The sequence below is a fragment of the Dipodomys ordii genome, unplaced genomic scaffold (assembly GCF_000151885.1).
Source record: "Dipodomys ordii isolate 6190 unplaced genomic scaffold, Dord_2.0 Scaffold234, whole genome shotgun sequence".
Taxonomy (NCBI): domain Eukaryota; kingdom Metazoa; phylum Chordata; class Mammalia; order Rodentia; family Heteromyidae; genus Dipodomys; species Dipodomys ordii.
In genome coordinates, this window is record NW_012267450.1 from 1,338,517 (window position 1) to 1,365,047 (window position 26,531).

The 26,531-nt window shown below is 40.8% G+C and overlaps 1 protein-coding gene across 1 annotated transcript in view; it reads left to right on the forward strand.

Annotated features, from left to right (window-relative positions):
• Positions 1–1,172: 1,172 nt before the first annotated feature.
• The window catches only part of Egfr (epidermal growth factor receptor), a 70,455-nt gene continuing 45,096 nt past the window's right edge, over positions 1,173–26,531 (forward strand). The window contains exons 1-14 of the mRNA XM_013035967.1: positions 1,173–1,182; positions 7,245–7,396; positions 8,574–8,757; positions 13,056–13,190; positions 14,253–14,321; positions 15,758–15,876; positions 17,124–17,265; positions 19,087–19,203; positions 19,951–20,077; positions 20,195–20,268; positions 21,512–21,602; positions 23,373–23,572; positions 24,349–24,481; positions 26,434–26,524. Of these exons, the coding sequence (XP_012891421.1) occupies positions 1,173–1,182; positions 7,245–7,396; positions 8,574–8,757; positions 13,056–13,190; positions 14,253–14,321; positions 15,758–15,876; positions 17,124–17,265; positions 19,087–19,203; positions 19,951–20,077; positions 20,195–20,268; positions 21,512–21,602; positions 23,373–23,572; positions 24,349–24,481; positions 26,434–26,524 (1,644 nt within the window). The remainder of the gene's footprint in view (positions 1,183–7,244; positions 7,397–8,573; positions 8,758–13,055; positions 13,191–14,252; positions 14,322–15,757; positions 15,877–17,123; positions 17,266–19,086; positions 19,204–19,950; positions 20,078–20,194; positions 20,269–21,511; positions 21,603–23,372; positions 23,573–24,348; positions 24,482–26,433; positions 26,525–26,531) is intronic.

The following is a 26,531-nucleotide window of genomic DNA, read 5'->3' on the forward strand; positions in this document are numbered from 1 at the left end:
AATCCTGTGCATGAATGTGTGTGTATAGTTTATCCTTCAGTGTCCTTGGGGGTATTAGCTCTAGGTCTTCTATGGATACCAGAATCTATGGGTGGTCAATTTCCTTTCATAATAGAATAGTTATGCATTATGCACTCTCCCCATTATCTATAACTAAAATAATGTTATTACTATGTAAATAGCTGTAATACTATACTGTTTAAGAACTAATGACAAGAAAAATGTGTACATGGTCAATACAGATGCAATTTTCTTTATTTTACATGAGTGTGCATTCATGCACATACACACATGCCCACACCTGTACTGGGCCTTGAACTCAGGACCAGAGTGCTCTCCCTTAGCCTTTTCACTCAAGGCTGGTACCTATAACTTGAGCCAAAGTGCCATTTCAGGATTTTTTGATGGGTACTTGAACATAAAAGACTCACAGACTTTCTTGCCTTGGCTGGTTTTTTATTACAAACCTCAGCTCTCAGATGCTTCCTGAATAGCTAGGATTATAGGCCTGAGTTCAATAGTGCAATTTCATTTTTGAAAATGTTTTCTATGGATGGTTTGTACATACATATGGTAGAGAAAATGGTTCATAAATATATAAGTAATACTTTTAAGTAGTGGTAAGTGCTAAGAAGGAAAGATAATGGGATAATGTGGCATACTGTAAGCTAATGATGATGCCAGACACATCTTTTCTGAATGGATGACTGTTAAATTGAAAATCTCACTGACCAAAAGGAGGTAAAGATGCCCAGATTGAGATAGTAAAAGGAGAACCATCCAAAGCAGATAGGACAGCTGTCAGTGGGCAAAAGCCAGGCCTGGTTTGAGAGAAACGCTTGTGTGCCTGTGTTACAGAGCCACGAGGAGAACAAGTAAAAGAAGACAGAACCTATTTGGTCTGTAGATCAGAGGGATAAGCTTGTCCTGATTCTAATTATACCAGGAAACCTATAAATCGTTAAAAACAAAGAGCTTTGTGATGTGATTTCTGCTGTAGGACAAAGTACTCTGTGGAAAATGGGATCAAGACAGAAGCAAAGACGAATTTGGAGGCCATGGGGGAGGAATGTGTAAAAGCCCAGCTACTTTGGCAGCTCTGTATGTATAATTGAGAAAACAACAAATTAAAGCAATTATAAATCTATGTGGGCATTTCCAAAAGTGTCGGAATGGATTTAGGTAACTCTGGAAAAACTTGTTTTAAGGTAGTGTCTTAATTAGTAGTAGAGATTTGCCCAGGCTTGTGGGCAAGGAAAACTGTATACCCCATAATGGCACCAGAAAGCTAGAACCCGTCTCATAAATCCAGGGGCACTGAACACTTAAGGAAAGATTTTTTTTTCAGTTATGATAAGATGGAGAAATCTGTGTGTATGTGTGTGTGTGTGTGTGTGTGTGTGTGTGTGTGTATGTGTGTGTGCATGTGCATATCTGTGCCTGCGTGCTGGACCTTGAACTTAGGGCCTTGAACTTTCATCTTGGCTTTATGCTCAAGGCGTTGGGCCTTGAACTCAGGATCTTGAGTTTTCAACTTGACTTTCTGCTTAAGGCTAGTCCTCTACTACTTGTGCTACTGCTCCACTTTGGCTCTTTGGTGGTTAATTGGAGATCAGAGCCCCATAGACTTTTCTGCCCAGGCTGGCTTCAACCCACAGTGCTCATATTTCAGCCTTCTGAATAGCTAGGAAGACAGGCATGAGCCACCAGACCCTCAGTTGGCCTCACATGTATGTCCCAAGATAATGTACTGATAACTTGCCCTGACACATGTGCTTGAATCTATGAAAAAATAATAAGTGCAACAACTAAATAAAGATTAATCTCAAAAATACTATGCTGAGAAATAAGCTTAACAACAAAGGGCAATACCATTTGATTCCATTCATATAAACTTCCAAAATAGTCAAAACTATCCAGCAGTGAAAACAAGTTAAGATCAGGTTGACTTGTATGTGTGGTATAGCCTAGCTGGGGAGTGGAAACAGGTGCTATTGGCCTTCTCTATCAGGATGATTAGGTTGGACCAACACATGCGTTCGATGAAGCCCATCAAATGCGATGCTCCTGCTTCATCCTCTCAGTTTGTAGATAATCCCTCAAAAATTAACAACTTTATATATTGAACTGTAGTGAGGGAATAGACCAAAGTAAAGATCCCAAAGATATGTACCTTATTTTAGGTGCATCTAAAGAATCGATGGATACAATATGATAAAAATGCTCACATAAGAAGGTTAACAGTACAGTTCTTTCCACTTTCATGTGTATATTTTAGTCTTCATAAAATACTAAATGTTTTGAAGACCTGAGTCAAAGGACAAATTTCATTAACATTTGTCTTCAGGTTAGAGCAAACCACTGGGATATTATGGAGCTTGATATCCTTTTAAATTGCCAGGTTTTCAAAAGAACAGGCCCAAAATACAAGCAAAGTTCTCTTTGAATAAATAACTTAAGTATCTAATCAGATACATGTTTATATGAAATTCTTAAAGTACAATGAGTTCCCTTTTTTTCCTTGATTTGACGAACATTGGATGTTTAGTGTCTTAACACCTGAGGAAGATAAAAGATAATAAACAGTTATAAACATCTCCAGATTATACAATACCTTAGAGCAGTGTACCTTGACCCAAGTTCCTTAATAGCTGTCTAGATGCATGGCTTATTATATTGTTATCACCTTTTGATAGTTAACTGTAACAAGACAAAATTGAAATACATCCTCTATTCATTCAATCTTCAAAGGAATTCCAGGAGATTAATATTATTCTTAATTGAGGAAGGCCTAGCTCATATTGCTCCGGACCTAGTTTGCATCATTTCCTGGGTTCAATTCCCAGTACCAGAAAAGAAAATGGAAAAAATAAAATAAAACCACTTTTGTTCTTTTATGTTAAACTTATCTAACGAGTGTGTGGTTATTTTATTAAATGATGTTCTGTAGGTAGTCTCACATTTAAATTTTCTCATGGCAAAATGGTTGATATAAAGATGGAGCCAAGAGTACACTATTTCAATTTGGAAATTTAATCCAATTCCATTATTTTTGTAAGTGTGTGTGGTGTCAAGATTTGAACCCATGGGCTTATGCATTCTAAACCTACCTCTACTACTGAGCCACCCCGCTACCCCGAAACTAGTTTGCTCTGATCTTCATCCTAGATTTTATTCACAGGCTTTTTGTTTTATCCTTTGGATGTACAAGAGAAAGAAAGACTCATTCATGATTATTTTGAAACTTGAGTAATTAGCTCTGGAAATCTTCAGGATGGACTTGCATTTATTGAATGAAATATTAAACAAACTTCACCCTTATTCCCGCACATAGATATTTGGGCAGCCAGGCATTTAGGAATTTTTTTTATTGTGAACATACTGTACAGAGGGGTTACAATTACATGGGCAAGATAATGAGTACATTTCTTACCAAGCATTGCAGCCTCCTCCTTTGTTTACCCTTCACATCCCTTCCCAGCCTCCCCTCGCCACCCCCCCCCCCGCATTTAGGAATTTTTTAAGCTTTTTTTTTTTTAACCACGTTAAAACAAATAATGAAAAATTTCCTGCATATAACATTCTCAGTATTTTGGTCCATTTCCTTAGAATAGGTTTTTCAAAGTAGTATAATCATGTACAGAATTTATATGTATCAATAATTCATAATGTTGCTATTATTTCTCAAATACATGATCTTGCTTTCTGAATATAAAAGTAATTCATTCTTAGTGTACTTTATGATAGTCCATGAGGACTAATCATACATAAATACTGTAGGTGTTCATTAGAATTTTTTAAATCTTTCTGAAAGTTTGTTTATTTTTTAAAATTGGGGTGCTTGTACTCACCTTCTAAATAAGTACTCTACAGCTTGAGCCATATCTCCTAACCATAAAAGTGCTTTTTTTTCCTATAAGTACTAATCTCCCCCATCCCTTCAGTCCTGGGGCATGAATTCAGGGTCTGGACACTGTCCCTGAACATTTTTGTTCAAGACTAGCACTCTACCACTTGAGCCATGGCTCCATATTTGGATTTTTTGATGCTTAATTAGAGATAAGAATCTCATGAACTTCTTGCCCAGGCTGGCTTCAAACCACGATCCTCAAATCTCAGCCTCCTAAGTAGCTAGGATTACAGATGTGAACCACTGGCATCCAGCTATAAGAACTAATCTTAACGGCATATTTCCTTTTGCTGTACTGACAACTTTTACTTACTTATTAGTTTAGTGATAAAGTAATGCTTAGGGTTCATATGAAAGAAATTTACAAGCTGATATCCTTGATCATTTAAAATAAAAGCAATGTTTGTTGTTGTTGTTGTCATTCCTCTGTAAATTTAAGAAACCTTTCTGAAACATGCTCCACACCTAGGCTCTGGTGGACTGGGCTCACCTGGTTGACTTGAACAGAGTGGCCAGTATTTAGAGCGACATGGAACACACCTGATCAGTTAGAGGGAAAGGTACAGGCAACAGTCAGCTTATAAAGCAGCTGTTGTTCCATGATGTGTTCATTGATGGATCACATGCTATTGTCAAAACCCTGAACCTAAATCTGCCCTGACATCTTTATGAACTTAGAACTGGTACATCAGTCTGGCTCTATCCACATGCATTAGAATGGTTATACCTCTTTGTCATGTTGTATCTGCCATCAAAGCATCTCACTTACTCCTAAGACTGTGGATATTGGGCCAAATCAAAGTTATGGTTGGAAGATTCATAGAATCCTCTTGCCTCTGCAGGCAGGAGATAAGGACCCTTTCTTATGGAATTGCACAATTCCCATGTTAGAGTCCTTTTCACTACCACTGAATCTGAATGAGAATTGGAGTGAAGAAGAGGGAAATCCCCACAGAGTTAAAGAGGATGTGAAGATTGCTTCACAGTTGATGTTTGTGTAAATACCTTGGATTTGATTATGTGGCATCTGAACATGGGCTCATCACTGGGGCTCTGCTCATGCAAGGGCCAATTGATGCTTTAAGAATAATTCCCATGGAGAGGGAACAAGGAAACCATAAAATAGAAATGCATTTCTTTATTTGCTTATTTATTCAGTGCAGGTACTGGGGCTTGAACGCAGGGCAGAACACTGTCCCTTAGCTTTTTCATTCACAGCTCAGCCACTTGAGCCACAGCTCTACTTGTGGCTTTTTTGGGGGGGAGGGGGTGATTAATTGGAGGTAAAAGCTTCACAGACTTTCCTGATTGGGGTGACTCTGAACTGCAGTCCTCAGATCTCAGCTTCTGTGCAGCTAGGACTTACAGGCATGAGCCTTCTGTTCCTGGCTTACAAATTCACTTTTGAAAGAGCTCCTGATTTTGTGTACTGCCACCTGGTGACTATGAGTGTTGAAGTAGAACCTTTGCAGACAGGGCCTGGCCCAGTCTGAGTTGAATGTCTAAAGCCAGAGGCCATATTTCTTCACTCTTAGAATAATTTTGGTTCAAAGTATGAGTCCTTTAACAAGCTTCCTGCTTCAAAAGTCCCAAGCTTCTTTGTTTTGTTAAGCTTGCCTAAACATGACTTTCAAAGAGCTAGGTTTGTAAATATCACTTTATTATAACCCTTTCCTTTGCTTTTAAATACAGACTGCCAAGTACATACAGTCCAACTTTGCTGCTTAAGTCACAAAGGTTTCTGGGGTAGGTTTGGTATCTTGACACATGAAAGAATGAAGAATGGCAAAGTTGCATTTTGCATGGGGCCCAAACCACTGTACCCACACCTGTGCTGGGTAGAGTATCAGAATGGCTGCTCAAAAATGTTATCTTAGTCTTCTTGTTATCTCTAACTATTCTATAATTTGACTTTTGATTTATTTTTTGATATATTTCTTTGGAGGAATAGTCCTAATCTCTAACCCATTGGGCTTTTTGTTGTTGTTGTTTTTGGGTCTGGTCGTGGGGCCTGAACTCTGGGCCTGGGCGCTGTCCCTCAGCTCTTCAGCTCAAGGCTAACAGTACCACTTGAGCCACAGGGCCACTTCCAGCTTTTTTTTTTTATACTCATGTGATGCTGAGGAATTGAACCCAGGGCCTCATGCATGCAAGGCAAGCGCTGTACCACTGAACCACCTTCCCAGCTCCTTTGTTGTTGTTTTGGTTTTTGTCAGTTGTGGGGCTTGAGCTTAGGGGCTGAGTGCTGTCTCTGAGCTTTTTTGCACTCTACCACTTTAAACTACAGCTCCACTTCTTGTTTTCTAATGGTTAATTGGAGGTAAGAGTCTTACAGACTTTCCTGCCCAGGCTGGCTTTAAACTGTGATCCTCAGATCTCAGCCTCCTGAATAAGTAGGATTGCAGGTGTAAGCTACCAGAACCTGGCCAGTTGGGCTTTTAAGTTATACTTTTATTGTTTATTTCTAGATGTGTAGTATTGAGGTTCAACACTATTTCTTAACATCATACAAAATAATACTGATCAAAATGAACTCCAGGAAATGGAAACAAGAGTATTTTTTTCTTTATTGCTGTTTTTATTTTCTTTTGTCTTGTTTGTTCATTTATATATATATATCTTTGAGAGGGTAAGAGGAGGCACAGAAATGGAGAGACAAAGGGTTAAAAAAAAGATGCAATGTTATTTACTGGACACTACGTTGAAAATGAACCATACAACTTGTGGGTGGGGATGGGAGGGAAAATCTGGGAGGGAAGAGGTGACATTATCCAAAAAGAAATGTACTCTTTACCTGACTTAGTAACTATAACCCATCTGTACATCACCTTTATAATAACAATTTAAAAATTTTAAATAATGCTAAAAAATATTGCCTATCATATGTCTATAAGCATATGTCCTTGGACACATAATAATGGGACATGCTGACTTTTGGTATAGCAAAATGTTTACTGTGTAGCTATGAATTTATGTCACAACTATATCATTAAAAACCTTGATATTTATCTTTGTCTGCTGTGGCTCTTAAGACTATTCTGTCTTAAGTACTGCCTTAGAATGTTCATTTTTTCCTTTTCAGTCTTTAACATGGTTTTGCACCTGTATTTTTCTATAACATGACTCTATGCATCATAGGATTGAGCTCTCTCTTATTATAGATTATATTTTATATAAACTTAAATATGTCTTATCACCTCAGCTTTACATGTGCTTGGAACAGAGTTTATGTTGTAAGAGACTAACACGCACAAATCTGGTCAGCATTGTTTCATTGTAGTTTCACGATTTTACCCTGCATTTCCTGAAAGATCGCTTTTCCCTTTTGTTTCAGTTTGCCAAGGCACAAGTAACAGACTCACCCAGCTAGGCACTTTTGAAGACCACTTTCTGAGCCTGCAAAGGATGTTCAATAACTGTGAAGTGATTCTTGGGAATTTGGAAATTACCTACGTGCAAAGGAATTATGATCTTTCCTTCTTAAAGGTTAGTTCAATGAATGTGGTTACCCTCCTCAAATAAAATAGAACAGAATATTTGTAGAGAAAAGACCTTGGCAGAATTTAGCTTAGGTGCTTACTTTCATTGTGGCAGGTATAAGTCCCAGGAACTACAGGTAAGCATTTTATGAGAAGGTCACTTTAACATTTCCAGTCCAGGTTATAGCTGGAAAAGAAAATTGGGAAGAAACATCCATCCGTCATCACAGACCCAGACCTTAACCTTGACCGGCACTGCAGCTGGGGTACATGGCATGGCAGATTAAACAAGTAATCTTAATAAGCCAGGTACCAATGGTATATACTTATAATCCTAGCTACTCAGAAGGCTAAGATCTGAAGACTATGGTTCCAAGCCAATCCAAATAGGCAAGTACAAGAGACTCTTGTCTCTAATTAACCACCAAAAAAGCCAGAAATGGCTCAAGTGGTAGAGCATTAGCCTTGAATAAAAAGGCTAAGTACTGTAAACTGAGGATCTGAATTCAGTTCCCAGTACTACCATACACACACACACACACACACACACACACACACACACAGCATCATAATAAAAATATAAAAGCCTGTCTTCATACCATGTATTTATATTGTTATAAATACTCACACCATAGTAGATTTTGAGCTATCAGAGGTTTACAAAACTTCACAAAATTCCTCATTATTTACCAGTACATTCTAGTGAGTCGATAGAAGCCAGCTCCGAAGGTTTTAGAGTTTGGTTGGGAGGTAGTTGAGCTTGCATGGAGTTTGCTTGACCTTTTCCCCTGGATTTTCCCACCTTTCCTTCTTCTTTCCCTCCCTCTTTTCCTTTCTTCCCTTTCCTAAAAAATGATGTGAGACAGATACAAAGTGATTTCTCATTCCCTTTCTCATTTGTGTGTGTTGCACCCCAAGTTGAGTTAGAGGGTGGTTTCAACATGCTAAATACTGCACAGCCTGCCCAAATAAGGCTTCAAATGCACATGGGAAGGGGGGAGATAGGTGCAAATCCTCCCACGTTTGTTTCCCCAGTGACAGTTGTGTACATGTTTCCACATGGGTCCACTACTCGTGTACACTGTTTTGAAATTAGGTGTCTTGGGAGCTTCTGAACCCATGTTAGCCACGATCTCTTGAGTTTCACAAGAAAGAAATAACATGATCATGTTTTGTCTTCCTAGACCATCCAGGAGGTTGCTGGCTACGTCCTCATTGCCCTCAACACGGTAGAGAGGATTCCCCTGGAGAACTTGCAGATCATCAGAGGAAATGCACTCTATGAAAACACCTATGCCTTGGCAGTCCTGTCTAACTACGGGGCAAATAAAACAGGGCTGAGGGAGCTGCCCATGAGGAACTTACAAGGTAAGAGATGGCTGTCAGGGAAGGGTGACAATGCTGAGTGCCATCTGGTTGTTTTACCTCTGAGAAGGCTTGTTTTCATCAGTCATGCCTCAAGTGTTTGTGTTGCAAGATCTAGCAGGTGGAAGTCTGATAAGGCCACAAGAACGGCAGATTTTCAGTTAGGTATCAGTTTTTCCATGGCTGAGGGAAAAATTGAGAGTGATAATAAGAAATAATAAGGATTCTAGGTAAAGTAGAAAATGAGTACGGCCATTGGCCTGGACTGGAATGGAGAGTTTGTGTGTGTATGGACTGCATAAGCTGCCAGCCTCAAGCTGGGCACCGGTGGCTCATGCCTGTAATCCTAGCTACTCAGGAGGCTGAGATCTGAGGATTGCAGTTCAAAGCCACCCAGGCAGGAAAGACCATGAGACTCCTATCTCCAGTAAACCACTAGAAAACTGGAAGTGGCGCTGTGGCTCAAGTGGTAGAGCGCTTGCCTTGAGCTAAAGAGCTGGGGGACAGCGGCCAAGCCCAGAGTTCAAGCCCCACGACCGACAAAAAAAAAAAAGCTGCCAGCCTTATACCTTTTGACCTCATGTATAAGGACACACTTGTCTCTCATATGCTTCAGGGCTGTCTTCCAAAACACTAGCAGATGCTTGAACCTCAGGCCAAACCAAAATCCATACATGCTATACTTTTTCCAATTCATGACTGCTTATGATAATTTAGTTCATTAGTTAGGGACCAAAATAACAAATAATAATAATAACTACACAATGACTAGCATATGGCATAAATGCTCTGTGGTAGTAGTTGCCTGTTGTCTTTCTCATAATTATCTTCTACTACAATAATTTGGCCCACATGTGACCACAATTACTGGACATGTGGGAAGAGAAACTGCCAATGAAAGGCAACCTACTGTGCCTTAAAAATCCTGCCCACATTTGAAACAGTATGGACGATGGTGCTTCTGTATGGCATGTGAACTAAGCACGGGGAGAGAAAGTTTTGTCAACATTTGGATTCTCTTGTGCTCTATTCTTGGGACACTCCTATGAGAGGAAACAAGATGATGGTAGAAGAGAGACAAAGTCAACAAACAAAAACACAAAATTGTAGTTGGGTGCCCTTGGCTTATGTTTGTAACCCTAGCTATTTAAGAGGCTAAGATTTGTGAATCATGGTTCAAAGCCAGCCCAAACAGAAAAGTTCATGAGACTCTCATCTCCAGTTAACCACCAACAAGTCAGAAGTAGAGCAGTGGTTCAAGTGACAGAATGCTAGCCTTGAGCAAAAGGAGCTCAGGAACAGCATCCAGGCCCTGAGTGTAAGCCCCAGGACTGGTACAAATACATACATACATACATAAATACATACGTATGCACCTACGTACATACATACTGGAGATAACAGGCCTTTACCATGTTGAAGGTTAAATTTGGTAACTTTGCAAAATGCCACAACCTTCCTTCAAAGCAAATGTTACATTCTGTCTTTTTATAAATGAAGAATTGATAATAAGGTAGCACTCACAAAAACCCTATGGTCGTGAAGAGAGAGACAGAAATGGGCCCCCAATATTTTCCCAGACTCTGCTGTTCTTGGCCTTTCCCACAGTTCTCCTGAGGAGGCCTGGTTCTGATCAAGAAAAGGATGAGGTGGAAAAAAAGGGATGAAGGACAGATGGAGTCTGGGTTCTGCATCCAAAGCCAAGAACAGAACGGGTGCTCACGCCCCTAGCTCCCTAGTTTCTCTCCCTATTAATTAGCTGCCTTAAGAATTCGTACACACCACTTTTAACTGCTCAGAGTGCCCACCACACAGTTTCCGTGTCTACAGTAGTACTTATCTGTATTTTACCCACACTTTGTGAAATGGCCTGTTACATTCCTTCCGTTTGCCTTCCTCCATCTTGTTTTACACGCGTCACGGCATCAGGCAGCAGCAGATTGTGAGTCTGCCTCCTAGAACCAGACTGTCCCATCACTCAATCACTCTGTTGCCAACCAGGCAACTCTGGAACATATTTTTTGCCTCTCTGTGACTCAGTATCCTTGTTTCCAACTGTGCATGACATATCTGCAGCTTTGAGAATATTTAATGAAGTACAAGTGAAGCATGAAGCTGTTGCAGAGGTCTCGGTTGTTTATATCTGGGGGAGGCACGGTTCTGGGATTGAACCCAGGGCTTCACACATGCTGAGTATAGACTTACTACTATACTACTCCTCAGACCCATTATTATTCTTTTAGTGCCAGTACTTGGACTTGAACTCAGGGCCTGGGCTGTTAGCTGTTTAACCTCAAGGCTTGCACTCTTATTATTTGAACTACAGCTCAACTTCCTAAATTTTATTTTGAAACAAGAGTTAAGATTCTATAGATGCAAATACTTTAAAGTAGTACCATATACTACTAATGTAGTGTCTGCCACAAAGTGAGTACTCATTAAATATTGAAAGTCCAATTAAAATCCACTGTCTCCTTGGAGGTGATTCCTGATGGCCATTTCACTTTGCTGTCTCCGCTTCTTCTCAGAATGGCTGATGGCTCCGGAAGAACCTTACCTGTTTCTTCTATCTCTTGTCCTCATTGTTACTGCAGTCTTGATGTTCCTATCCTGTGTTTCCAGACCTGACTACTTGTAACTGGCCCCCATGAGTCTGTTCTCTTGATCATCCTGCTGTTACCTCTGACACCCACACTAGCTCTCAAGAGTTTGGTCTTCTTCTGCAATCTATTTGTTCTGTCCTATCCAGTGAGAAAACTGTCCACCTGTTCCTACTCTGTACCTTCTGTCTTTAGGAAGTCTTCAGTACTCCCAGTTCTTTCTGCCATAAATACATACCTAAACATGTCATGGGAGATCTCATTCCTTTCAGCAGCTTTCCTGGGAGAGTCCTTCCTTATTATCCATGTTGGCACCCTCTGGGTGCCTGACTCATCCACTTTCTGCCTATGGGATACTGAACGACATTTAATGTACGAAGGGTTTTTCTCCCATACTTAAATGATCATCACTGGACCATTGTGTGGATTCACAAACAATGGTTTTACATTCCACTGCTCTAGTGACAACCTTATGACTATGGTCTCAAGGCTATTAAACTGTGTGACATATCTACCTTGCTGGAGAAGTTCTAAAAGAGGAGCTAGTAGGTTAAATTTGTCTCTGCAGATTCTAAAACAGCTGTCAAATGCCTTAGACATATAAATTATCTCTTTTTTTTCCCTCTTTGCAGTACTGGGGTTTTGAATTCAGAGCTTTGTGTTTGCTAGACACTCTACCTCTGAGTCATACCTCCAGCCTTTTTTTGCACTGGTTGTTTTGAGATAAGGTCTTTTTGCTCAAGTATATGCCTGGGTCATCATCCTTTTTGTTCACACTTCCTTATACTACTAGGATGACTGTCACACACCCCCATGGCCAGCTTCTTCCATTGAGATATGATCTCATAAGCTTCTTTTGCTCAGGATGATCTGAAATTATATTGCTCCCACTCTGAGCCTCCTATATATCTGATTTGTCAAGCACATAGTACCATGGCCAGCTATTGGTTCAGAAGAAGATTTCATAAAAGTTCTACCTGAGCTATCCTCAAACCACTATAATCCTAATCTTAGCCTCCCATGTAGCTAGAATTACAGGAGTGAACCACTGTGCCCAACTCATAAATGTTTTTGTTTATTATCATGGATGCAACACTCTCCTTTTATACAGACTTGACTTTATTTATCTCTGGGCGAGGGGGAGGGGAGGTAGGGTTTTGAAACAATTATCTCTATGCATTTCACTGTCTTTGTCTGTTCCTTATACATACGGATTGATCTGGTCCCAGATCAGATCCATACTCTTTCCTCCAATGAAACTCTTCCAGAGGCATTTAGGAGCAGATTATTTTCACCACCCAGCTACGGGAAGGTTGTCTACTTTGTCCTGGAACTCTGGGCCTACAGTTGTTATGGGTTCTGCCTGTCCCCTTTCCATTACCCAACCATGCCAGCCTAGTGAGTCTGCCACAACCCACCATATACTTGCCATTCATTCTATGCTCTTCCTCTCTCCCACATTTCTAAATTCCTAATCATAATTCAGAGCCCAGCTCAGGAGAAAGCCTGACTCTGCCACGATACCATCTTAAACTGTGTTTTCATCTGCCTCAGCAAATCTTCTATAGGGCTGAACATGAGACTTTGTTTGTACACTAACGTCTTTCTAACACAGCCTGAAATGCAAGGAAATGTATACAGACTTCCCTGGAATTTAAAGGAGGTAGAAAGTTTGCTTACTATTGTTCTCTGTTTGTGCAGAAATCCTGCTTGGTGCTGTGCGATTCAGCAACAACCCAGAACTCTGCAATGTGGAGACCATCCAATGGCGGGACATCGTCAGCTATGAGTTTCTGAAAAACATGTCAATGGACTTGCAGAGCCACTTGAGCAGCTGTAAGTGTACAGCTCCAGCAATAGGTGTGGATATACACATTAAGGCAGGGAAGAGAGAATTTACCCTTAGGTCACATTAATTAAACTAAAATAAAAATAAAAGGTCTGGTCACCAAGAGAGCTTTTGGGTAAGACAGAGGTTAAAGTCAAAAGTTAATCTTTCAATATTTTATGTATTTATTTAATGGGGGTGGGATGGCATTTCATTGGGGATAGGAGAGTGGTACTGGGGCTTGAACTTTAAGTCCTTCTCTTTTTCTGTGAGCCAGTCCTATGGCTTGAACTCAGAGCTTAGGTGCTGTCCATGAACTTTTGTGCTCAAGGCTAGCATTCTACCTTCCAGATGAGCTACATCTCCACTTCTGGTTTTTTGCTAGTCAGAGATGCGTCTCAGGGATTTTTCTGCCTGTGCTGGCTTTGAACTTCAATCCTCAGCCTCCTGAGTAGTTAAGATACCCCAGTGTAACTATTCTATCACTCATTCAGAACTGGACATAGGAGGTAATAGGTGCATACTAGAGGTATCTAATCTTAGATACCTCAACACTATAGTGTAAGTTGTCAGAACATTCTCCAAGCCTAGACAGATTGCAACTCACAGCCCTTTAAGTTCATTTAAATTCTCATTTATGTATCTTTGACTAGTTAAAAAAAACTACTGGCTAACTCAGTTTCTACAGATGAAGTGTAAACAAAAGCAGTACATGGCTTTTATGGAAATCTACTTCATCACCCTGCGACCCAACTGAGAATAAGAAATTTAACTAAAAGTGTGGTTCAAGTAGTCAACCATAAATGAAAAAGCCAAGAGATAACATGAGTTAAATTATCAGTACTGGCATGAAAGAAAATAAGAAACAGAAGGAAGAAAAAGAAGGGAGGGAGAGAGGGAAAGAAAGAAGGAAGGAAGGGAAAGAAGGAAGGAAGGAAGGAGAGAGAGAGAGAATTTAAGCTTTTCCTCGTAACTACAACAGTAGTCAAAAATCTTAGGAAAGGTATAGTTTCTTACCCTTTGTTCACACCTACTGAGATAGGATTTTAACATCTAGATTTATATTCCAGGCCACAAATGTGATCCAAGTTGTCCCAATGGAAGCTGTTGGGGTGCAGGAGAAGAAAATTGCCAGAAACGTAAGTCAGTGGAAAATCTCTGCTTGAAGACCTCCCCCTGTGCACAGAGGTCAGGCCACTGTGACCTCTTTTCTACCACCATGCAGGTGGATAGATATTCCTCCCTGATAATTTGCAATGCTTTCCTGAATACAGCACCACCTGACAGTCATGAATGGTAGTCTTGTGATTCTCTCCTCATCTGGTTGATCCAATGTGGACACTTAGGGCATGTCAGTCTGTCACCAACAAGTGGAAGGCAGCCACCTGTACCCCAATCATTCCTTCTGGACAATATGTGTAGCATCTTCCCCCAAGAATAAAAGCCTTGCCAGGTGCCGGTGGCTCACACTTGTAATCTTAGCTACTCAGGAGGCTGAGATCTGAAGATCAGTGCTCAAAGCCAGCCCGGACAGGAAAGTCCGTGAGACTCTTCTCTCCAATAAACCACTAGAAAACCAGAAGTGGCACTGTGGCTCAAGTGGTAGAGCGCTCGCCTTGAGCTGAAGAGCACAGGAACAGTGTCCAAGCCCAGAGTTCAAGCCCCACAACCAAAAAAAAAAAAAAAGAATAAAGAAAAAGCATAAGAGGCTTACCTATGCTGGCTTTTGTCACCACTCTTCTTGTCTTCCCTTCTGCCCTTCCCTTGTCTGAGCATCTGCCTACATGGATGTTTTTCCAGTGTTTCTTCAGAAGCTTTTATTATTATTATTATTATTACTACTACTACTATTACTAACCTTCTTTGGGAGAGAGACTTTAATTTACCTGATCATGGTTGCTGGCTTATATGATCAAAGACCAAGAAACATGTGGATATATCAGCAGTAAGACTGACAAATTCTCCTTATGTTTAATTGTGATATAACTATTGAATGCCTTTTAATAGTTCTGCCTGTCAAGTATGTTTTTGAATATGTGCACTCTGTATTGCCAAAATATCAATCACTAATGTCTAATTATTAAGATCTAGAAGTTTGGAAATTGATCTAATCTAGTATTTCTAAGTGATTAAAAATAAATATGAGCCAGGTGCCATGGCTCACATCTGTAATCCTAGCTACTAAGGAGGCTGAGATCTGAGGATCACAGTTCAAAGTACCGGTGCGGGAGAGGGTGAAGCAGGCCGAACCTTTGACTCAAGTGATAGAGTGCTAGCCTTGAGTAAAAAAGCTAAGGGATAGTATCCAAATCTTGAGTTCAAGCCTCAGGACTGGTACAAACAAACCATGAATAAATAAATAAATAATATATGCAAAAAGGGATACCATGAGGAAAGGCATGATTTGATGGATTTGGCTGCATGGTGCTATCAGGGAATTTAAGCCATGAGATCACTAAACCCCATCCTTTCTCCCCTCTTTTCTTCTGCTATTTTCAAGTGTTCTGTGTCCCTAGAAAATGATCTTCCATCCACCTGGTGATTCAGCTCACTAGCAACCTTTCTTCTTTTTCAGTCACCAAAATCATCTGTGCCCAGCAGTGTTCACGGCGCTGTCGTGGAAAGTCCCCTAGTGACTGCTGCCACAACCAGTGTGCTGCTGGTTGCACTGGGCCCAGGGAGAGCGACTGTCTGGTAAGACCCAGATTTCAATGGAAATTTCTATTTCACTGCTGCTGTGCAGCTACCTATCTGCCAACCAACACAGGGGGCCTTCTGTGGTACACATTCATCTATTGACATCAGGAGGGGCAGACATTGCCCTTTCTTGGTGACACAGTGATTGCCTCTACCACTTACTCTGGGACCTCAAACAAATGGTCTGACCTCTCATTTCCTCCCTTGTTAAATGGTCTGAATGGCATATTCATCACCAGACCTGGCACATAATAAGCACTAATATTAAGTATGTGTTATTGTTGCAATAGTAACAGCATTACACTGTACTTTTCACTTAGTTCTGTTACAGACCTAGAGAATCCTTGCTGTAAGATCCCTTTAAGACACCCAATCACTGCTGTGACATGTTTTTGAGGGCTTATCTGGGTCTCCTGATGCTGATCCTTCTGCTCTACTTAGAACAACTTTATTACCTTAATCTTCACCTTGCTCTCCCTCAACCCTTCCCTAACGCATCTTCAGACCTTCCTTCTTGTCTCTAGAAGTACAGACTTTCTAATAGAAGCCTGGTGCCTCCATGGAGGTAAATATCACATGATAGTTGCATGTCAGGAGCATCTTGGAAGCCCTGGAGAGATCAGGGCTGATAGATGGATTCCTGAGGTCAGCAAAAGTGTGGTAAGATACTCTCTGGCTCCAAAAAAGGAGGTCCACCTAAGCTGGATTCTAGAACATTCTATAGATTGAAAGAAGGGAAGATTCTTCAATTCTAAGGGCTGGATACAGACCCCAGGGATTTTGACTTGGTTGATCTGACCGATTCTCATAAACAACAGCTCCAAACTTCCTAGGAAGAGCCACGATATATTTGGCATGGCCTTTTCCGTTGTCAAGATTTGTTGTACTTTGGCAATCAGTTCTGAAATATATTGACAAGTGTTCCTTATAAGGGAAACCCAGTATAAATTAAGTTTAAATATAACACCATTCCACAGTTACCACCACAGTGTGTGAACTCCTTCACCCTCTGTAACATAGGGATATGTTTTCTCAAACTGTAAACCATACATCGTAACAACTGGGACAGTATGTTTAAGAACAAACACTTCCAGAGCAAAGCCTTTCTGACTATACTGAAACTGAGAATTCCATTCTGAGCTGCTGAGATTTCTAACCTGAAATCAAAACAATGCTGGGCTTCATTCATATGGGCATTAGTGTCCTTTACTCAACTTGACCAGGAGTTGTCTCTCCTGTGACAGGTCTGCCACAAGTTCCGAGATGAGGCCACATGCAAGGATACCTGCCCACCACTCATGCTCTACAACCCCACCACCTACCAGATGGATGTCAACCCCGAAGGGAAGTACAGCTTTGGTGCCACTTGTGTGAAGAAATGTCCTCGTGAGTTCTCATATGGGAAATTCTTTGGCTGGTCTGTGCCCTCTTTTGTGCTCTACTGAGTAGTCCTAGAGTCCCCCAGCATGGTCAGTCTTAGTCCATGATTAACTGTTGTAAAGCAGGTGTCTATGCCTATCTAGGTGTGTAAAGAAGGCCAATTCATAGACCCAGAATAGACAGAAGCTGCCTATTCTCTATTCATGGGACAGTATCACCTGTCCAATGAATGATTTTGAAAGTTGGTTTTTAGTGTCACTAGTGGCCCAGCTGCATAACAGGAAAGATTCCTCTCTCTGGCTTCCACACCCAAAACAGAGAGCCAGCAGTTGTATCCCAGAGTGTCTAGTTGGCTGATTGACATACAGCTACAGACAGCCTCTCACTGTTTGAGTCTTGTTAACAGATCTAACTCAGAGAGGTTAACAGATCTACTTTCTCAATTGGTAAAACTTCTCGTGAAAGTTGTGCCTTTTCAGAGTATTGTAGCTTTGTTTTTGTCTTGTTTGGGTTTATTTTGGTGTTGCTTGAGTTCTTTTTTTGTGTGTGTCAGTTGTGGGGCCTGAACTGTGGGCCTGGACACTGCCCCTCTGCTCTTCAGCTCAAGACTAGCACTGTACCACTTGAGCCACAGCATCACTTCTGGCTTTTTCTGCTTATGTGGTGCTGAGGAATCGAACCCAGGGCCTCATGCATGCAAGGCAAGCGCTCTACCACTGAGACACCTTCCCAGCCCATGCTTGAGTTCTTAAATAGCCATACACACAAGTCTTGGGTGACATTGATCAAGATGGGCTGTACTCATAACCTGACTTGTTGAATGGAAACCCCTTTGCATTACTACTTAAAGATAATAAGAATGATCATTTTAAAAGTTAAGGAAACATTTTACTTTTAGAAGGGAAACAAAAATTTGTAAGAGAACAACTATGAGGGGAAACATTTTTCTTCTTGGATTTGCATGGATGAAATTTTTTTTAATTTTGTAGAGAATTAAAAAGTACACAAATCTCATCACCCAAGGTAAATGGCAAACCAAGATAAACTGGTCACAATTATGATGCAGAAAAAGCTTTGTGAGAAAACATAATAGAGCTCTAAAAGTCATAGGGAACCACTCATAGCCTAAAATGACAAAAGCACACATTCACAGAAACACAATTATACCGATGTCCCATAATATTTGAGAGAGATTGGGGAACTCAAAATAGAAACAAAAAGGGTTTCTCAAACATAATCTAAACACAAATATTAACTCAAGTGAGCTAACTTAAGAGGGAGAGAAGGAGGCCAAGGCAGAGACCGAGGTACCTGTCCAGGATACAGACACAGCTGGTCTCGTCAACACTCAGCACAGGGACACTTTGTCACACCACACACAACCAGGGAGGGGCAGAGCTGGGCATCAGCAGTAGAGTGAAATGAACCTTCAAATGTAGCCACTTAGGTAGAAGAGTGGGCTTTGTTTAGGTTCTCTCATGTTTAATGAACACTCCATAACCTGAAGACAGAGCCTACAGAGGAAACTGGACTTCAAGGAGGTACTTTAAGCTTGGGGACATAAGTAATATTGATTTCTTCCCTCCTACATCTATTCCCTGCCTGGGGTGAACCATCTGTATTTATCCAGGTTGTCATCTTAAGAGCTCTTCAACTCACTTCTTTTCTATGCATAACCTTTCATTCTTTATCTTCAAAATAAAGTCAATGGAAGGATCAAGAACCCTTTTCATCAGTCCCCATAAAGCAAGACAGGAGGATATTTGGGAGAGGCCAAGAGCACCTGCCACCACCTTTATCACCTTCCTTTCATTGTCTCCTCCTTAGGGAACTATGTGGTGACAGATCATGGCTCATGTGTCCGGGCCTGCGGTCCTGATAACTATGAAGTAGAAGAAGATGGCGTTCGCAAGTGTAAAAAGTGTGAAGGGCCCTGTCGCAAAGGTAGGGAATTCACAGGCTTTCTTCAGTCACCCCAAAGTTGGGCTCTATGCCTACCTCTAAGTGAACACATCTTACTCTTCTAGATGGAAAAAACCATGCTTATTGTTTCTTTAAAATACAAGATAAACAGGCACCTGCAGCTCACACCAGTAATTCTGGCTACCCAACAGCTGAGATCTGGGGATCAAGGTTCAAAATCAGGCAGTGGGGCAGAAGAGGGACCCTTATCTCCAATGAACTACCTCCAGAAAGCCAGAAGTGAAGCTGTGGCTCAAGTGGTAGAGCACTAGCCTTGGGCAAAAAAACTTGGGCACAGTGCCAGGCCCTGAGTTCAAGCCCCAGAAGCAGCACGCGTGTGCATACACACACAGGATTTAGTACAAAGACTGGTTTTAGGAATACAAAAAAGCAGAGAAGGTTTAGCTTGGGGGATCTCTGTGGTTAGAGCAGGAGCAGAGGCATGCTTGCAGCACAGGGACCGCCCTGGACAGCAAAAGGAAGAAGAACAAACATAATTAGGAGTAGTCAGACTTAGCCCCAGTGGGATCCAATGAAGAGAATTTGAACCACTGAGAGCTGTGACAAGACTAGCACCCACTTTTGCCCTAATAATGCCAAAGTCTTGGTACCTAGGTCATTGGGCAGGGGTTCATGCAACAAGAATTCCCTTTCTGCTCCCATCTGCCTGTGGAACTCTTGTATTCTTAATTCAACAACTACAAATGGAATAAATGTCTCTCTTAACAGTTTGTAATGGAATAGGAATTGGTGAATTTAAAGACACACTCTCTATAAATGCTACAAATATCAAACACTTCAAAAACTGCACTGCCATCAGTGGAGACCTTCATATCCTGCCTGTAGCCTTTCGAGGGTAAGTGACGGCTGAATTACATGTGCAGAGAATGGTGAATGAAGCTTGGTGTTGTTTCATTTGTTTTTTAAACTAATACAGACTGTCAATTAACAATCCTTTTGCTATTTGTTTCAGTGACAACTTCACCCATACTCCTCCTCTAGACCCAAAGGAACTGGATATTCTAAAAACTGTGAAGGAAATAACAGGTTTGTACTAGACATCCAGTAGCATAAGTAGGAAATTAAAATTTTGTAGACATTTTCTTTTCCCTGGGCATAAAAATACAACTTCTGGTCAAGTGCTAGTGGCTCACACCTGTAATGTTAGCAACTCAGAAAGCTGAGATCTAAGGATCAAAGTTCAAAGCCACTCCAGGCTGAGAAGACCATGAGACTCATCGCTAATTAACCCCCTAAAAGCCAGAAGTGGAGCTGTGGCTCAAAGTGGTAGAGCACAAACCTTGAGCAGCCTAGGCCCTGAGTACAAGCTCCATCACACACACACACACACACACACACACACACACACACACACACACACACACACGCACACACTACAGCTTCTGTCCAGGAACTGGCAGATCATGCCTGTAATCCTAACTACGCATGAGGCTTGAGATATGAGGACTGCGGTTCAATGCCAGCTTGGGCAGGAAAGCCCATGAGACCCTTATCTCTAATTAACTCCTAAAAAAAGCAGAAAGTAGCACGCGCGCACACACACACACATACAAATACAGTTTCCATCAATAAATATTAAGCTCTTTGATAACTTTTTAAAAGTGCACTTTTCCCCATGTGCAAGGATACAACTAAGCCAACCAAAGCTGGGGCCATTCACAACTTGGTGTAGACTCCCCCAACTCAAACCAGCAGTGCTGATAGCCCAGGAACTTCAATGGGTAGAGAGAGCAAAGAGGAACAAGATGAGGGACTGTGGGGGTTTTTAAGAATCAGAAACTAAACTTCAGTCTTCCATTTGCCTACTGTCAGGCATTGGGACCAAGACTATTACCCGAGTTCTACATTTTTTCTTCTCTGGAAAAGGAAATAATTCAAGTTGAGTTGAAGAACAAGGTTGACTTGGGGTTTTGAGTTCGATAACAAAAACATTTAAAACACTTTGTATGTGATAACACCTTGATAATTGGCAGCTCTAATCACAGCAGGAGCCTATTGAGGGTAGGCCGTTTCTGAGTGGAACTTGAGCACTGTGGAAAGCACACAGTTCCATAGCAGAGGAAAGATGTTGTTTCAAACGTCTGCCTTGACTTGCATGTTCACAGGTGCCTACATCCTCAGAGGAGAACTTTTAAAAATCCAATTCAGTCACATTTTCACACTTCCTGCCCATATGATAGTCTCAGGAGAATCCTGGACTCATGTCTCCTAGAAATAAAAGAATTGTCAAGACTTAGGTGTTTGAGTCTTCCCTCTTCTGCCTTTCTAGGGTTTTTGCTCATTCAGGCTTGGCCGGAAAACAGGACTGACCTCCATGCTTTTGAGAACCTAGAAATTATACGTGGCAGGACAAAGCAACAGTAAGTTGACTTCAACTGGAACCTGTTAGAGTATTGTCTGGTTTTTTTTACTTGGAAATGTGACTTGGAGGAGAATTGCAGAAATAGCCTGAGTTCCCCCACATCCTTGGTTAGAAGTCTAGTCATGCCAGGCTCGTTGCTGTGTGGTAACCTTTAGATCCAAACTGTGATGCCCCAAAAACTATAGGCCTTTCCTGTAAGAAAGACCCCCAGCCCACTTCCTGTTACCTGGACTTCCCTGGGTGTATGATGGGTGGGGAGGGACAAAGAAACCCCAGCAGTGGTAATTGCAGGTCTCCTGCAGAGGGCGCATCACTGTTCTGGAACCGGGTTATAGGGAGAGAAAAGAATGAAGAGAAAAGGGGTGGAAAGCAGAAGAGTAAAAGTCAAAGAAGGAACACATGAATTAGACTTTACACGTCTGTCATTAAACACCTTAATCCTCAGCTTCTTTGTTCAATTCTGTGCTAACTGACTCATTCATCATTCTAATGTCAAATGAGCTTCCTGCAAATACAAATCGCATTCCTGTGGTTTCTTATCAGTTGCAAACAGCAACTCAAGTCCCACTTCACCCCTCTATCCTGTTGCTCCCCTCCAACCAGATACAAAAATCACCAAGTTTTTCTGTGCTCTGGCTTTACCCAATCTCCCAGCCCTATTCACCAGCACATTCATGGTCCAGCAGCATCTGGTGGTTCTCAGCACTCAGCCTAGGTCTTCTTGTGATTCAGAACTTATTTTCCTTTTGTCTGAGTAAGTTTCAGTGGTCAGATCATATAGTGATCAGCTCCTATGGCTGTAAAGCCTTGGTACCATATCGGGAAGGAAGACAATGTCACTGGCCCTGCTGTCCAGATCTTCTCCCCATCTTAGGCATCTTTGCTCAGGGAAAGCCACCCTTTCCAGCCATCCCTCTGAAAAGCTGCTTAGATGTTTTGGCTGTGGTGCTGTTCAAGATGGCTGAATTTATCTTTCTGGATTCAAAGAATCTTCTAACCAAAAGTTCCCTGTATTTAACTTACATAGGATTCTGGCTCATGGTACCACAAATATTCATTCATTAAATACATGACTAGAGAGATGAATGAGTAGAAGGATGGGCAGAAAAAAACATATAATCTTTAAATGCATTCGGGTGCTCAGATAACCAGAACTCATTCTCCATTCCAGACCAATAAAAATGTAGTAAATAGGGCTGGAAATGGTAGTGTACACCTCTTCTTTTTTTTTTTTGTCGGTCATGGGCCTTGAACTCTGGGCCTGAGCACTGTCCCTCAGCTCTTCAGCTGAAGGCTAGCGCTCTACCACGTGAGCTACAGCGACACTGGTGGTGTACACCTCTGGTCCCAGCTTCTCTCAAGGTCAGTGGGACAATTAGCTCAAGACTCTATCTGAAAAAAAAAAATGAAAGCTGTAAGGACTGTCAGTGTGACTCAAGGAGTAGACCAATTGTATAACAAGAACAAGGCCCTGAGTTCAATCTCCAGTCCCAGAAAAGAAGTAATAAATAAAACAGATTAATGACATGAAGGCATTGATTCATTCTGCCTTTCTAAATGAACCAAACCTGGGTTTTCCTTGCAGGAGCTTCAGAAATCAATTGCTGTTCTAAAAGTCATAATACATATCTTATATGGTATTATTTACAATCATTGGAATGTAGTGTGTAGTGTAAATCTGAGTGATCCAGAAAAGTAAAATAAAGTTTTTGGTGACATGTCATTTTCATCACTGTTTACATTGCTGTTTTCCTTCTACTCAATTCAGTGGTCAGTTTTCTCTTGCGGTTGTCGGCCTGAACATAACGTCCTTGGGATTGCGCTCCCTCAAGGAGATAAGCGATGGAGATGTAATAATTGCAGGAAACCGAAATTTGTGTTATGCATATACAATAAACTGGAAAAAACTACTTGGGACTTCGGGTCAGAAAATCAAAATCACAAACAACAGAGGTGAAAAAGACTGCAGTAAGTAGGCGTTTTCCTTTTTGATCACGTACAGAGTTTGTGGAGGTCCTTTATTTTTAGGTAGACTATGAAAGGGACCATTCCCAAACATTTATCTTTTTTACTCCTTAAGCAAACTAAAATCTGTATATTCCTAATTGTGAAGTTATCATGTGAAACTCACCAGAATTCTTTTCAGATTATTCTAATTTCATAGGATAAATTTGTGCGGTCCATTTATAATTTGAAGAAGTTTAGCATTAAAATTATATCACATTTTTACTTATAGGTTGCCACCTACAATGTAGTTTCTGATGACTGTGTTTACACACACACACACACACACACACACACACACACATACCACAGAAGAACTGGGAGACAATTCACACTAACATTTTATCCTCTGATTTTTGGAGCCAAAACTCCATTTTTGAAGCTGGTCTCACTCTCCTGGGGTTTGGGAACCTGTCACTTAATCACTTTATGCTTTGGATTCCTCATCCATAATAGTGCTTTTCAGGGAATCTTTACAAATTCTGTATATGAAGGTCTGCATATGGTACACACGGCAAGTGACCACAAAATTCCCTATTGATTCAGTCAGGTGTGGCATTCATCATCAAAATGCCACCAGTGATCTGATCCAGACAACAGTGGTATCTCACAAGGCAGAGAAAACTCTGTGTCTCGCTCCTTTCAGATGTACTTTGTGTATCTAGGCAGAGCACATAGTCCCTAAGGCCAATGGTGCTCTTCTCCCTATTCTATAACTTTGACTTGATGTGACTTCTCAGAGGCCACAGGCCGTGTCTGTCATCTTTTATGCTCCTTGGATGGGTGCTGGGGCCCAGAGGCCAGAGATTGTGTTTCCTGCCAGAATGTCAGCCGTGGAAGAGAGTGTGTGGACAAATGCAACATTTTTGAGGGGTAAGATGTTGTTTTCATAGTTGTTCTGTTCTTCAGGTTGATTCTTCTTTCTTTTTCATTTGTGGTTATACTATGGTTGTCTTTGGTGTGTTAGGGTTTTTTTGTTTTTATTTTTGGCAAATTGTTCATCAAGATAGGAAAGAAGGGAAAGGTTTTTTTCCAGCCCAGTTATATACTAAATCTCTTTTTTCCTGAAAATACCTTCAGATTTTCAACCTGCACAGAGCTCCCAAGACATAGAATAAATGAGAGGAATGGCTTGGAGCAGTGCATCGGTCTTGTCTTTGGAAGCTTCTATTCCTGGTCTATGGAAATCTAGTAATACGGAATATATTTGTTGGTTAATTTTTTGTGTTGTGTGTCCCTACCACATACTGAGCACTGAACAGTGCAAATAATTGTACATATAACCAGAGTCAAGGAAAGGAATGAGTCATATAATGTTTGATGAATTTAGTTGCAGCCAACAAGTACAACCTTAGATACTCAGAATCTTGATGTGAATGTGAGGCTTTGTGTTGAGAACCAATAGTGATAATTAAAATAAAGGAGTAGACTGGAGGTCCAAGAAGAAAAAAGGCTTTCTTTTTAATACAAAAATTAACAAAACAAAAAAGGCAAAATTTATGGATAAGAGTTCCAGGAATTTCAGGTGGCTCTGGAGAATCTTTATCCTGTTTCCCTGAAAGAGTGTAAACTGGCTGGAATTTGGAATTCTAACATGTTTGGACCAGAATGGGAAGAGAAGTTCAGTTCAGAAGCAATAATCTGGTTAATAGGATCATGAAAATTTGCATAAATGATAGTGCTGTTTCAACTTCAAGTAAAGACTGTTGGCACAATCCTTGCTGCTACAAGTTGACATTTACATCCTGTTTTTCCTCTTTAACTTTCTTAAGAGACAAGGAAATTAAAATAACAGTATCCAGAAGCTTATGTCTTTCTGTTAGGTGTAGAGATAGATGCTGGGGGTCCAGCTGCATCTGTTCCCTCTGCAAAATTGGCTCTTTAAGCAAAGTGTGACCCAGAAATGAACCAAAAAATAAATCTGGGTTGGTTTTATTGAATTACTGTCATATGTCTAATGAGAAGATTTTTGTATGGCACTTCATGTAACAAAGCACTCTAGTTAATTATAAAGCAGATTTCAGTCTTAACAATTGCTGCAATGATTTAGTCTTTCCAATAAAAATTCAGCTTCTTGCTGGGTATCAGTGGCTCAAGCCTGTCATCCTACCTACTCAGGAGGCTGAGATCAGATGCGCACAATTTGAAGTAAGAAGGAAAGTCCATGAGACTCTTATCTCCAATCAACCACTAAAGAGCCAGAAGTGGAACTATGGCTCAAGCACTAGAGTGTCAGCCTTGATTGAAAAAATTAAAGGACAGCTCTGAGGCCTTAAGATCTAGGCTTAGTAGTGATGAAAGAAAGAGAAAGAGAGAGGAAAGAGGGAAGTAGAGAGGAAGGAAGGAAATTGGTTTCTTGTTTAACTTTAATCTACATATTGTGAGGAAATCTGAAGATATTCTAGCAAAATTTTACACATCTGTGTTTAATTCTTACTGCTTAGAGTAATAGACTTTGATTAATTTGAAGTGTTCCTCCTTTCTTTCTTTTCCTGTTCTATCTACTTCAGTATCTGTGAGGTAGGCATAAGAGAGAAGGGACATCTTATAAGAACTTTTTTTTCCCACATTTGGCTTGCTTACCTATTATACAGAAATTATATGACTATAGAAAAATGGAAGAAAGGTGCTCTGATTGCGAATGAAGCATAGGGGCTCATTATTCTGGGAAAAAATAAGGATTGCATTTGTGACATCGGTGCATTATATTACAGGGTTATCTAAGTATCCTATCTCTTTGACTTTTATCTAATATTATTTTGAATTTCTGTGTGTCTCAACCTCTCAAGAGATGGCATAAGTAGTTCCCTTCTTCCTTCTCTCAGGGAGCCAAGGGAGTTTGAGGAGAACTCTGAATGTATCCAGTGCCATCCAGAATGTCTACCCCAGCCCATGAACATTACCTGCACAGGCCGGGTAAGAA